Consider the following 15326-nt stretch of genomic DNA (forward strand, 5'->3'; position numbering starts at 1 on the left):
AATGGCTGGGGGTGCCAACAACACAGCAGATAGATATCAGAGTATAAGGGCTCTAGTTGGGGGAGGGAGGCTATGGGCGGGTGCTATCTGAGAAGTGGGTGTAAAAATAAATAAATTTTAAAAATAATAATAATAATTCTTCAAAGCATAAAAATTTGCTTCATGTTAATTAGTAGAGGTAAAACACATTACCATTGAAATCTACCTGATGATTTTATATCCATACTCAGGTGCCAATGATCTCAGAAAGTAACCGATTGTGACTAGTAATAATCAGATACGTAGCTATTAAAGACACGTGCAAACATGTAAGTTTTAGTAGCATTAAAAATGTAGGAAACAGAATATCTTAAAATGAAATGGAGATCTTCTTTAAGCTCTGGAATGTGTTACTGATTATGTTAAAGCTGTAATGATATGCTTCTTCTAATCATGTGGTTATTAAATTTTTTTAAAATTTTTTAAAAATAAAATAAACTTTAAAAAAAAAAAGTAAAACGGTCTTGATCCAGGATGGTCCAAGAATGAAAAGGCTTTAAGAAACCTCAAAATTCAACCTGGCATGGTAGCATGTGCCTTTAATCCCAGTGCTTGAGAGGCAGAGGCAGGCGGATCCCTGAGAGTTCAAGCCAGCCTGGTCTATATAGTGAGTTCTAGGTCAGCTGGGGCTACAGGGAGACCCTGTCTCAAAAAGACCAAAAAATAAAACAGAAAGAAAGAAATGGAAGGAAGGAAAGGAAAGGAAAGGAAAGGAAAGGAAAGGAAAGGAAAAAGAAAGAAAAGAAACCTCAAAATCTACCGGCAGCATAGGCTGCCTTGACACATTTTAAAACATGCGCTAAATCAAATCCAGCTACCTGAGCAATCCCCAGGTGCTCATGCTTAGTTGATGTTCTTCCCTGAGGCAGGGGATTATCTAACCACCACAGTATTTATTCCTGAGGTACTTTACCCAAAAAAATTCATCTGTGAACTCACCATGCTCCAGACCTCTGCTGTTTAATGATGCATCCTATTCATTTCTCCACAAGGGAAATGGGGCACCAGGGGCTTAGTTGCCCTAACTTCCCAGGTGTTTAGAAGCCTGTCCATCTCCTTCTCAAGCATGTATTTTCACATGGATTCTAAGAACATTCCAGTTTAAGAATCACAAACATAAAAAGGTCTTCAGCTTGCAGACTTTAGTTTTGTCTCTTCAAAATCCCTTTGTCTTTAAAATGAACACAAAACAAAAATCCAGAGTATAGTTGAGAAAGGTGGTTACATATGCAAGATAAAGGAGATGGCACGGGTGGGGGAACAGAAGTACAGGGGCTGAGGGTGGGGCTGCCTCCACTCTGAAATACCCCGTAATAATGATGGAACAATCTGTCTGAATCCTGAATCCTGGTTCTGTGGGTTTGGGTCCAGGATCTGCTTACTAGAAGCATGTCAACCTGAAATAATACCACCTTTCTCAACAAATCATGAAAAATAAGAGGGAACACCCAGCCTAGCAGATTAAACATCCTGTAGGGGCAAAAACAAACCTTTTTACTTTTGCCGCTGGGCTTTGACTGTTCTTCATGGAGCCTTTCCTGGTAGGGTTCCTAGAAGGTCATATATGTTTCAGTTTTTAACATAGCATTTCCCTACCTAGAGGCTGGAAGATGCTTTCCTATCTCCTGAACCCTAAAGGGACCATGAGATTATTTGGCATTAGCCACTAAGAAGCTGCAGTTACTGCACTTAACAGATATAGCACTGATACCCAGGTGGGGAAGCTGCCTCACGCCTGCCCTATGGGCTCCTTCATGGTCTGACAGATCTACACATCTCTGCTATTCAGAGTCCTCTAGCTTCCTACCAGCCCTGCAGGAGCAATATCACTGTGCAAGCTTGGTTATTCTTTCTCCCTGATTGATGACATCTGTTCATTATAATCCGTCACTTGGCTCTGGAGAGTAGACTAGCTCTCCATAGGAACCAACTCTTGTTTCCCTCTCACTAGTATCAGTCCTGAGCTTCCTCACACTTCCAGATACTGTTTGTTGTGTTTATTTACCAAAAGAGGAAAGGAAATTAGAGTGTATATATCATCATCTCCCATCATGCCCACCTTGGAAACCTTCAAGACCCGCTAAGACATTGTTTCTTTTAGAACATCTTCCCACCCATGGTCCCTCCTTACTAGGTCTCATGGGCACACAAAACAAAGCTTCACAACTGATACCTTATAAGGTTTGTTTAAAGAAGGAAAGAAAGATAATCCATAATGTACCCCCAAAAGAACTTGTCAAAGTGTCTTCTGTAGAGTGACACACAATAGTCCAAGGTGTTAAAAAACTTTTTCTTATATTTTATTTATTTTTATTTTTTATGTGTATGAGTGTTTTGCCTGTATGTATTAAGCACACCACATGCATGCAGTGCCCACAGAGGCCAGAAGTGGGTGTCAGATCCCTTCAAACTGGAATCAGAGATGGTTGCTAGTTACTGTGTGTGCTGGGAACAGAACCTGGGTCCTCTGCAAGAGCAGCCAGTGCTCTTAACTGCTGAACCATCTCTCCAGCCCCTGAATTACACTTCTTAAAGTTTGTTTTTTAAAACTCAGTTCTTGGCATCCACGTGACAGCTAGCAATCTTCTGGAACTCCAGTTCCAGGAAATCTGACACCCTCTTCTGGTCTCTGTGGGCATTGCATGCACAGGTGCACTTAATTATGTGCAGGCAAAATGTACACATAAAATTTTTAAATAACTTTTTAATCCTGGCACACTGGTATATGCCTTTAAACCCAGCATCTAGGAGGCCAAGGCTGGGAGAGCATGAATTTCATACCCACCTGGACTACCTAATGAGTTTGAGGACAGCCTGGACTACACAGTGAGACAATGCATCAAAATCAAAGCATGTCTAGTATGCACATATTTATACAATAAGATATGTACTAATATACTTGTATGTGCACAGATCATGAAGAAAGATTACTCACTTGAATTGAAAATAACTGTTGGGGAAGAGACTGTGAGGAAAGGGAAGTTATTTTTCACTGTGTACACTCTGATGAGCTAGAAAGAAATCACCTTTACCACCTCAACACAAAAAAGAGAGCATGTGTCTTTAAGTCATCAAGAGTAAGTCAAGGGGCCATTGATGTAACAGTGGTAGAGAGCTTGCCTGGATGTGCAAGCACTTTGGGTTACATCCCAAGCACCATGAAGAAAGAAAAAAGTGCTTATAAGATAAACTCACTGTACAATAGAAGGTTCTAAAGACATTTCTCTGGCCAAATAGGTCAGTAAAGACATCCACACATATGGAACCTTGGATAAATAAAATTTCCCCTAGTCTTTGCAAGTCTGATCAAGGTACCATTCCTCCCCTCATTAGGGAGTATCATTATTATGGTTTAGCTGTGAAGGGCCCCCAACAGGCTCAAGTCCTCTATTTCACTCCCTATCTGGTGGTCCCATTTTGGAAGGCTGTGGGAACTTTAGGAGGTGGGGCCTAGCTGGAAGTACTAGGCCACCAGAGGCAGGGCTTTGGAAGTTACAGTCCGGTCCCTGGCTCTGGTATGTTCTCTGCTTCCTGGCTGCAGGGATATGAACAGTTGTCTATCACACTTCCTGCTGCTATGTCTTCCCCACCACAATGGATCCAAACCCTCTAAAACCAGGAGCCAAAACAAACCTTTCCTCTCTTAAGTTGCTTCTGCTAGCCATTCTGGTCACAGAAATGTGAAAATAATTAACACAGGAATCCAACTCAGTAGTAAGTTATTGTATAACTTCTGTCCTTTCAGAACCTGTCTGTCTAGTCAAGATCCTAAGTACAGGCACAAACAATTGCACCTGAAATGAGTGACATGTTAAACAGATTAGCTTAGCAAAGTTTCAGTCTATGGGGCAAGAGTCCAGTGGTTCTTTAAAGAGTCCATGGAAAGGGAGCTTCTGTGTGTCACTCAATTCAGGCTGGATGTTATCCATTTACAATAAAGTTAGGCGAATCGACAGGCAGTAGCTAGCAGGCTCTGCTGTCCTGATGCCTGCAATGTGGTACTCTTGGAAACTTCTACTACAGACCTCAGGTCTCAGTCTCAGTACGGGGGTCCTTGCGTGTTAAAGCTGCAGGTCTTTCTCTGTCCTCTACTGCTACCTTTTTCAGGGTCAGCTTGGAGACAAATGGTATACAAGCTACAGGACAAGAATCTGCTCAAACTGTAAGTCAAAGACTGAGTACCACACTTCATCTCCCATGTAGAATCCAGACCTCTAAAACAGGAAGCATCCTCCAGCTTACTAGAGATGAATCCCCTTTACCAAGCCCAGGCTACTTGAAACTGATGGCTCAGCACTCCTGTGCACATGTGCATGCACATGTGGGAAACAGACATGCTCTGTAGACAGAATGACTTCCTTAAGGAAGAGAAGCTTACCAGCTGTACCAGTGTTAAAAACTCAATGAACACATCACTTCTTGACACATTTGGGTCTGCAGTTACTGAAAAACAAAGACAATAAGCCAGGTTAGCAAGAGTCAGGCTCAAGTCTATTAATCATTTTCTTGCAGAGGGTCTGAGAGCCTTGCCAGAGTTGTGTGACCTCCCTGAATGCAAGGAAGGGTTCGCAATGTAGAACAATCCACAAAGTCAGCCCCCTTAAGGTAACCTTGCCAACATAGGTCCATCATGCAAATCCAGGGCCATGGTATTCCCAGGAACCTCAAATTATTCATGCCCATAAATAGGGCTCAATAGTCATCTTATTACCCCACTGGGATAATGATGAAATTAATTACAAGTTGGGTCTAAACACCAGTTTTGTAAGACACATGGTAACTGTGGGACCCTGACTCATCTAACCTCTTTTTTTCTGCTTCTGTAATTTGCTTGGCTTAAGGCGGCACTAACTCCATTTTGACTACCTGTTTCAGGCAAGCCTGGGCATGCCCAGGCATGTTGTAATCTTCAGTTGCTACCCCCATCCCGGAAAGCTATAGATCAAGGAAGCCCGGGCATATAGCAGCCTTATAAAATAAAAAACAGAAACTTCTGGCCCCACAGATAATAGTCAGCGCATTCCAATACCCTAAAGACAGCCCCTACCAATAAAAATCCTCCCCGTATTCAGGGCATAGGACCATCCAATCATTTTAAAGGATGCTTGGTGCATGCAGGCTTCTATGAAACTTCCCTATAAAAACCTACCCCACTCTAGATCCGGGCTCTCAGTACAGATCCACTGCATCGGTGAAATCTGAGGGCCTAAGCTTAAGCCTGAATAAAGGCTCTTTGCTGTTGCATACACTCTGGACTCCTTGGTGGTCACTGGGGGTTGTGAGATCTGGGTGTAACATTTGGGGGCTCGTCCGGGATCCCTAAGGACCCCCCCCATAGGACCCCCCGCAGAGCGTTGAGCCTGGTCCAGCCGGTAATTGTCTTTGTCTCGTTTGTGTTGTGTGCTCTTGAATTTGGGCCCCCGTTACCTTGTTTGCCTGTTGGCAGTCTAGGCAGACATGCTAGATGACCCCAGGCCTTGGGACTCAGGAGACATCCTAGACCCACCTGATAGGGATTGGATCCCACTTGTAACTTTGGAAGGGAAAGGTGGGTCTCACCCATGGAGCGGCGAAAGGCCAATGACCCACTTTCAGTTCTTGTTTAAGGTGCCGGGAAGTATTGTTTTGTCAGTGTGTGTCTTTGTGTTATCCGTGTTATTCGTGACTTACTTAGTTGAGGACATGGGACAAAGTCAAGTAACACCTTTGAGTCTTTAGCAAGATCATTTTTCTGATTTCAAAAAGAAGGCTAGAAGACAATGGCTGGAGGTCACAAAGGGCAGACTCTTTGTCCTTTGTAGGAATGAATGGCCAACCTTTGATGCTGGATGTCTGGAAGGGGGAATGTTTGACCTCCCCACTATTTTCAAGGTTAAAAATATTATTTTCCAGCAGCCAGAACACCCTGACCAGGTTCCTTATATTGCGACCTGGCAGGCCCTCGTTGAAGAGCCCCCCGAATGGCTCAAATCACTTTTGCCGCCACAGGGTTCAAAGACAACCATCCTCGCCTTGTGTGATGAAGAGTGGCAGAAAAGTGAAACTAAACTGTCCACCCCACTTTATCCTGTCCTCCAGGGTGGAACAGAGGAAGAACTTCTGCATGAGCCTCCCCCATATCTGCCCACACCACCGGCACAACCAGGGTGTTTAGAGCCCCCAGGAGAGGCTGAGGCAGCCCAAGCCCTTAGGGATGAGACTCCCCCGCTCAAACTCGGAGAAGGGTCCAGAGAGGACAGCCACAAGCAGCGGCATACTCCACCATCCTTCCCTTAAGGGCAGTGGGACCCCTTAATGAGGCAGAAGACCAACAGATGCAATATTGGCCATTTGCCACCAGTGACCCAATTGGAAATTGCAAACGGCCAAATTCTCTGAGAAACCATAGGGCCTTATTGATCTGTTAGAATCTGTTCTTTTCACCCATCAGCCCACTTGGGATGACATCCAGCAGCTATTACAGGTTCTATTTACCACCATTGAGAGGGACCAGATTGAAACTGAGGCCCAGAAGCTGGTCCCTGGGGTGGATGGGAATCCCACCACCAACCAGACACTGATTGATGAAGCCTTCCCATTATCCCGACCAAACTGGGACTTTAATGTGGCAGAAGGCAAGGAGAGGCTCCAGGTCTACTGCCAGACTCTAATGGGGGGGGGTCTCTGGGCCACCACAAGGTGCCCGACTAATTTGGCTAAGATTAGTGATGTGCAGCAAGAAAAGACAGAATCCCCAGAAGGCCTTTTAGAAAGGATCCTTGAGGCATTCCACACTTATACACCCATGAATCCAGAGGCACCAGAAAACAAGAATGCAGTTGTATTGGCCTTTGTCAACTAGTCCGCACCCGACATTAGGCGCAAATTACAGAAACTAGATAGATTGGCAGATAAGACTCTGCCGGAACTTTTGGCAGTGGCAGAGAGGGTCTATAACCACAGAGAAAGCCTGGAAGACAAACAGGCTCAAGCCACAGGCGCTGCTAGTGTCAAGCAGACCTGAGACTTCACTAAGATCCTTCTGGCTATGACTACAAAGTCCCCTGATGAGCACGAATGCCAACTGCGCTACCTCTCTGTGGACTCAGATAGGGAACCCCGGGAAGGACAACCAAGGTTACAGAGGAACCAATGTGCCTACTGCTAAAAGATGGGCCACTGGAATAAAGATTGCCCAAAAAACCTGCTGGGTGAGGCAGGGCCCAAGAAGGAGTGCAAATCCTCGAGCTTGGAGAAATGAGTGACTGGGGGGGTCGGGGTTCAGATCCCCTCCCTGAACTTAGGGTAACCCTCAAAGTGGAGGGGACGCCCATGAGCTTCCATGTAGACACAGGTGCCCAACACTTGGTATTAACTGAGCCCCAATGAAAACTATCACATAAAAAGTCCTGGGTACAGGAGGCTACTGGCATGAATCAATACTCATGGACCACCCAAAGAAAAGTGGACCTGGGCATGGGCCAGGTGTCCCACTCCTTCCTGGTCATGCCACAGTGCCCCTACCCACTCCTGGGCAGAGACTTGCTCACCAAAATTGGAGCCCACTTTCATTTCACCCCTAGTGGGGCCCAAATGACTGACCAAGAAGGCCACCTAATCCAGATACTCACCCTACACCTGGACGATGAGTTTAGGTTACATCAAAAACTGGCCTCTACAACAGAGCAGGAGTTTTCTACCTGGCTAAAGGAGTTCCCCACAGCCTGGGACAAGACAAGGGGCATGGGGCTGTCTGCCCACCAGCCCACCATCTGGATAGAGCTTAAGCCTGGAATCCTGCTGGCCAGAGTTAAACAGTACCCTACGTCCCAGGAGGCCAGGCTTGAGATCACTCCTCATATCTGACGCCTGAGGTATCAAGGCATCTTGGTGCCTTGCAGATCAGCTTGGACTCCCCATCCTGCTGGTCAAAAAGCCAAATTCAACTGACTATCGGCCAGTCCAGGACTTGAGAGAGGTAAACAAGCAGGCTATGGATGTTCATCCAACAGTACCTAATCCTTACACTGTCCTGAGTTCCTTGCCACCTTCCAGAAACTGGTACACGGTGTTAGACTTGAAAGATGCCTTCTTTAGCCTGCCTCTGGCCAGAGAGAGCCAGCCCTTTGCTTTCGAATGGCAAGACAAGGAGATTGGCTTCAACAGGCAACTGACTTGGACCCGCCTGCTGCAGGGATTAAAAAAATTCGCCCACCCTGTTTGATGAGGCTCTCCATGAAGACCTGGGTGAGTACCGGCTGGAACACCCCCAGCTTACCCTATTACAATATGTGGATGACATCTTAATAGCTGCTGACAATGCCTCGCAGTGTCAGCAGGGAACCAGAGATCTCCTGGTGACCCTAGGCAGATTGGGATATCGGGCATCTGCCAAGAAAGCCCAAATATGCCGGAGAGTGGTCACCTATCTGGGATACATATTAAAGGAAGGACAAAGATGGCTTACAGATGCCAGGAAAGAGACAGTGCTAAAGATACCCACCCCTCACTCCCGGAAGGCAGTGAAAGAATTCCTGAGGTCAGCAGGATTCTGATGCTTATGGATCCCAGGATTTGTTGAATTGGTGAGGCCCCTCTATGAAGTCACATGGGAAAGCGAGCCCTTTGTTTGGATGGAGGTCCAGGAAGAGGCCTTTAGTAAGACCAAACAGGCCCTCCTAGCCACCCCAGCCCTAGGACTTCTGGATGTTACTAAGCCTTTTCATCTTTTCATAGATGAAAAGAAGGGGGTGGCCAAAGGAGTCCTAACTCAGACTCTGGGGCCCTGGAATAGGCCTGTGGCATATCTATGAAAAAAACTGGACTCAGTTGCTGCTGGGTGGCTGCTATGTTTGTGAATTATAGCAGCCATGGCCCTTCTAGTCAAGGATGCGGACAAGTTAACCTTAGGACAAGAATTATGTATCACAACCCCTCACGCCATCAAGGGAGTTCTCAAGCAGCCACCCAACTGCTGGTTGAGCAATGCCTGGATGACTCACTATCAAAGCTTGCTCCTTAACACCCTGAAGATCCATTTTCTCCTGAGCACAGCCCTCAATCCGGCCACCCTGCTACCTGATCTGGACCTGGACGCGCCCTTGCATGATTGCGCAGGGATCCTGAGCCAAGTGCACTGGCTCAGAAAAGACCTGACCAACCAGTCGCTTCCTGATGCAGAAGCCAGTTGGTTCACCAATGGCAGCAGTTTCATGCAAAATGGACAGAGGTACACAGGAGCAGCAGTAGTAACAGAGACTGAAACTGTCTGGGCGGCGGCTTTACCTACAGGGACTTCAGCCCAGAGGTCTGAGCTGATAGTCTTGACCAAGGCTCTTAAATTAGGCAAGGACAAAAAAATTGAACACGCATACAGATAGCTGGTATGCCTTTGCCACAGCCCTTGTACATGAGGCCATCTACCAGGAGAGGGGGGCTGCTCACAGCTGAGAGAAAGACTATTAAAAGTAAACAAGAAATCCTAGACTTACTGGCTGCCCTATGGCTACCCAAGAAACTGGCTATCATCCATTGCCCCGGGCACCAAAAGACAGATATGCCTATAGCACGAGGAAACCAGAAGGCAGACCAGGTTGCCAAGGAGACAGCCCTGAAAGCAACCTTAGTCCTGGCTATCCATCTGCCGGACCCAGGGCCACCCATGCTACCAGACCAACCTGATTATTCTTGGGAAGATCTGAAGTTGATACATAAACTTCCCATGACCCAAAAGATTGATGTCTGGTGGCATACAGGGGATGGCAGGATTATCCTGCCAAGTAACCTAGCCAAAGATCTTCTCAATCACATCCACCAGACCACCCACCTGGGCACTTGAAAGACAGAAGACCTCCTAAGAAACGTTCATAATCTCAAGGTTCTGAACCTCCGATCACATGTCAATTCAATCGCCTCCAAATGTCTTAGCTGCAGGCTGACGAATGCTGAGAACCTTTCCAAAGAACAGGGGACCCAGTTGAGAGGCTCCAAGCTCGGAGCCCACTGGGAAATGGACTTTACAGAGATAAAACTGAGCAAATATGGTTATAAATATCTTTTAGTTCTGGTACTTTTTCAGGATGAACTGAAGCATATCCCACCAAGCATGAGACTTCGCAAATGGTCGCCAAGCGGCTACTGGAAGACATTCTTCCAAGGTATGGTGTGCCAGCTCTTCTGAGCTCAGACAACAGACTGGCCTTCGCCTCTCGGGTAATGCAAGAGTTAGCCAAAATATTGGGGGCAAAATGAAAATTACACTGTGCATACAGGCTCCAAAGCTCTGGACAGGTAGAGATGATGAATAGAACACTAAACGAGACCCTTACTAAATTAACCATGGAGACTGGTGAGGACTGGGTGGCTCTCCTTCCCTTTGCTTTACATAGGGTGCTAAACTCACCCTACCTGTTAGGTTTAACTCCATTTGAAATCATGTTTGGAAGACCCCCTTCCATCCTCCCCAATATAAAAGCTGTATTAATTGCTGAGTTTGATAACCATCAATTGCTTGATTCTCTTGAGGCTGTGGCACATACCCACAAGGATGTGTGGCCCCGTCTGAAAGCTATTTATGAGACTGCTCCTCCTCCTACCCAACACAACTACCAGCCTGGCAATCGGGTATACGTCTGCAGACACCTCTAGAACCTCACTGGAAAAGACTGCACGTGGTGCTCCTGACAACCCTGACTGCAGTGAAAGTAGATGGACTTACCGCCTGGATTCATCACACCCACATCCTCCTCCACTGATCGCTGCACTGGATCCCAAAACATGAAAAGTCCACAAGGATGTGGACAACCCCCTCAAGCTAAGACTTTATTGTTCTTAATGGCTTCTATATTGTCCTCTGGCAATGCTCACCCTGACCTTCCCAACACTCTCTGTCAGGGAAACGTACCAAGGGGGAAACCAGGTGGTTGGCATGGCCGACTGCTCCCTAGTGGGCTGTCGAGAACCCCTAGACATCATAGTCCTAAAAATGTTAACTATTGGACCATGTGTCATCAATCGGCTGACTGCCTTCATTAGAGAACGGGTGAGTGCAGTACAGCTCAGGGTCCTGAGGTCCCATTATCAGCCTGTAGACCCCCTCATTAGACACCCCAACCCAGACCCATGATTGGATCATTCCTAGTTACTAGAAGAAGGGGAAATGTGGGACCCAGACTCGTCTAATCGCTTCTTTCTGCTTCTGTAATCTGCTTGGTTTAAGGTGGCACTAACTCCATTTTGACTAGTTGTTTCAGGCAAGCCTGGGCATGGCTTCATTACAAGCCTTGTTGTAATCTTCAGTTACCACCCCCATCCCAGAAAGCCATAGATCAAGCAAGCCAGGCATAAAGCAGCCTTATAAGGTAAAAACAGAAACTTCTGGCCCCACAGATAACAGTCAGCGCATTCCAATACCCCAAAGACAGCCCCTACCAATAAGAATCCTCCCCGTACTCAGGGCATAGGCCCATCCAGTCATTTTAAAGGATGCTTGGTGCGCATGGGCTTCTGTAAAACTTCCTTATAAAAACCTTCCCCACCCTAGATCAGGGCTCTCAGTAAAGATCTGCTGTGTCAGTGAAATTTGAGGGACTGAGCTTAAGCCTGAATAAAGGCTCTTTGCTGTTGCATACACTCTGGACTCCTTGGTGGTCATTGGGGGTCATGATATTTGGGCGTAACAGTAACCTGAAATATTTTAAAAACAGCAGTTGAGATCGCCCCTTCCAATGATGGAAGATCTCAAGAGGTTGCCCCCAGAGTGACAAACTACTGTTACCTCCATTTTACAAATTAACCTCAATACTCAACGAGGTATCTTGCTCAAGGTCACACAGCAAAAGTGGGATTTGAGTCTGGGTCTGGCCCTAGAGTCTAAACTCTTGATTTATGACACTGAGCTGTGCTGTATCCTTGTTTGGCCTTGTCAAAGGGCAGGTGAGAAATGCTGGTGCTGTGGATAAAGACCAGGCCTGGAACAGCAAGGCTGTGAGCACTAAGCTCCCATGTGAGAAGGCAGTATTAAAGGTACGGTCTGCTAACACAAGAGGAAAGAAACCAGGAGAGCAAAAGAATCAAAACAAACTCTATTCAGAACTTGAAGGGATCATTCAACAGGTCTGAAAAGAGGCATAGGCTCTACAACAACAGCAAAAAATGGGAAATGGGCAACTTCTATGGTTTTACTTAGCATATTTAAGAAAAATATATCATCATGAAAAGCAATTGTTCATGTAGAACAATCTCTAAAATATATACTTTAAAAAAAAGTAAATATATAGAATGAAATACTTTTTTCTTTGACTATGAAGATGTTAGAGTGATAGTTGGTTAAATAAGTACAAATACAGTCTCTAGATAATATTGTATCACTGTTGACTTCTTAGGAAAGGCACACAGACTTATTTTAAGGATCAAATGACTTATATGAGTAATGCTTATATAAAAATGTTAATAATATACACATACACAGAGAGAAATCAGAATGAGACAGCAAATTTAAAATGTTAAAATTGGAACGTCTTAGTGAAGAGTGTACAAATATTCTTTATACTGTTTTTGCACTTTTTCTTTTAGAATAGAAAGTTTTTAAAGGGCTAGCATGATGCTTCCACGGGTAGAGATACTTGCTACACAAGCCTAGTAACCTGAATTGATACTTGGAATCTGTATGAAAGTAGAAGAATCAACTCTACAAAATTGTCTTCCGACCTCTAGATACATGCCATGGCACATGTACACACACACACACACACACACACACACACACACACACACACACACACAATAATTTTAAGTTTAAAAAATACCAGATAAAGAAAAATCACTTTGTCTTGAGCAAAAAGAAATGCACATATATCAATAAGAATACTTATTATTAGGGGTACATAAAATTCTTGTCAAATATATTTGTTAGTATTTACTCATCTACCACACAGAACAAAATTATACTGAGGTCATACTTCATTAGTTCCATGAAGGTTAATTTTCCCAATTGCATATACTGTAGTGTACACACAGAAAAATCTGGGGAACAGACAAGCCACCAGTGACAGTTCTTTCTAGAGGCCAGGGGCAGGGTGAGAGGCATCCATGGTGACTCTACATGGCTCTGGTGAGGACCTTGGTGGAGGTGCAAGGCCCAGTACTGCTAATCAATACACACTTCTCCTACGCCCTGAGACTTTTCCTGCATACAGGGTTCAGCTTGGCTCATTGTTCTCTTCATCCTTCAGTTCTATGGTCAAAATCAATATACAACACTCCATGGTAAATCACAAACTATTCTAAGGTCTAATATGAAGAAAGCTGTTGTGAGATCATATACATATGAGATGACTAGAATAAGCAAATGTACAGATAGAAATTAGACTTGTGGCTGCCAGGGACATGGGTAGGAGGTGGCTAAAATGGAGAGTGACTACAAATGGGCACAAAGTTTCCTTTTGGGGTAATGACAATGTCCTAAAACTAGATTATGGTGATTTGCATAATTACATAACCATGTTTTTAAAAACCCACCAAATAATGATCCTTAAACAGATGAATGTTGTGATGAGTACTTTATGTTGCAATAAAGCTATAAAACAAAATTTGAACACATACCATTTTGCAGGTACCGTTCCAACTGGTCCCTCCTCTCATCAGCCATGGATGTGGTCATTGCTAGATAGTACTTTGGTGGAAAGTGGGGCAGGCAGTTTCCAAACACCCGTCTCAGCTGAAAAGTCCCAAAATGGTTAAGGTGAGACTCAGATTCAGGGTTGATAAGACACAATAGTCCTCTCTTAGTGATGTAGCTAAATGGACTATTTAAGGAAAATATGAATTTTAATCCTTGCTTTCTCCCTCTGACTCTGTCAACAAATATCAGCTGACCAGTTTGTTGTTAGAACACTAACACAGCTAGATAGACACTGGCCTTGTGTCCTGACGAAACTTCCTTATTTCTGTCTGTCTCAGATGGAGACTTCTGCAATGATTTTCAGACAGAAGAATTTTATTAACATTTATTTTCTTTCTAAATTTGTAATGATTTGCCTAATTTTGAGACTGTACATACTGTTATAGTCCTTCTCACTATAACTGTAAAGGATGAATGTGTCCTCCTTTCAAGGTCAGACTTTGAGCCTTAGGTCCTGTGGACCAGGCTGCAGCCTAAATAAACCTGCTTCCTGAATCTCCTGGTGTCCTCTTATCTGTCCTGCAACATTAGAGTATGTAATTTAAAAGAAAAAATAAAATTAACTTTTGTTGGTGACCAAAAGGAAGAAAACAGGGTGTGTTCTTAACGACAAATACATTTGATATGTGTGGAGGGGGCACAAGAGGCACAGCTTCCATCAACATGATAGAAGTCCATTAAGCTCAGGGAGTAAACAACTGAATAGCTTCAGGAAGTCCCTAAAATTGACCAGGTTCACTAGATCCCTCCCTTCCCAACACTGAGCATGGTTCTAAGACAAGCCGAGCTGCCTTTAAGAAGTAGAGACCAACAAAAACCACATTGTCATCTCAATAGAGGCAGAAAAAGACTTTTGACAAAATTCAGCATGCATTTATGTTCAAAGTCCTAGAGGGAACTGGACTGGAGGGAACATATCTCAACATAATTAAAGCTATATACAACAAACCCACAGCCAATATCATTCTAAATGGAGAAAAACTGGAAGCATTCCCACTAAAATCAGGAACCAGACAAGGCTGTCCACTATCTCCACTCCTTTTCAACATAGTTCTTGAAACTCTTGCTAGAGCAATAAGACAGGAGAAGGAAATTAAAGGAGGACTAACTGGAAAAAAGAGATATGATATTATATGTAAGACATGCCAAAATTACTCCAGAAAACTCCTAAAATTATTAACAAGTTCAGTAAAGTGGCAGGTTACAAAATTAACCTACAAAATCTCTAGCCTTTCTATATATGAATAACAAGCAACTGGAGAAACACTACAGGGAAATGCTCCCATTCACAATTATTGCAAAAAAATTAAAGATATCTTGGAAAAAATCTGATGAAAGACATCAAAAATCTCTACAATGAAATTTTTAAGTCATTAAAGAGATTGAGGAAGACACCAGGCCGGAGAAGGAAGGACCTCACATGCTCATGGATTGGAAGAATTTATATTGTGAAAATGGCCATCCTACAAAACATCATTTATAGATTCAATGCAATACCAGTGAAAATCCCCACGACATTTTTCACAGAATTGGAAAAAACCATCCTAAGATTCATATTGAAGCACAAAAGACCTCGGATAGCCAAAACAACCCTGAGCACTAAGAGCAATGCCAGAGGGATTACTAT

General features: G+C 44.3%; 1 protein-coding gene across 5 annotated transcripts in view; it reads right to left on the reverse strand.

Annotated features, from left to right (window-relative positions):
* The window catches only part of Snx31 (sorting nexin 31), a 123309-nt gene that overhangs the window by 91613 nt on the left and 16370 nt on the right, over positions 1-15326 (reverse strand). For 3 of the 5 annotated variants that reach the window (XM_029562785.1, XM_029562784.1, XM_029562783.1), the window contains exons 3-5: positions 13621-13735; positions 4418-4482; positions 1530-1589 (exon numbers count right to left, since the gene is read on the reverse strand). In XM_029562785.1, the coding sequence (XP_029418645.1) occupies positions 1530-1589; positions 4418-4482; positions 13621-13735 (240 nt within the window). The remainder of the gene's footprint in view (positions 1-1529; positions 1590-4417; positions 4483-13620; positions 13736-15326) is intronic. The other 2 variants (XM_008831559.2, XM_029562786.1) reach the window with 1 other exon arrangement.

Source organism: Nannospalax galili, unplaced genomic scaffold, assembly GCF_000622305.1.
Source record: "Nannospalax galili isolate Female #2095 unplaced genomic scaffold, S.galili_v1.0 scaffold334, whole genome shotgun sequence".
NCBI classification, from domain to species: domain Eukaryota; kingdom Metazoa; phylum Chordata; class Mammalia; order Rodentia; family Spalacidae; genus Nannospalax; species Nannospalax galili.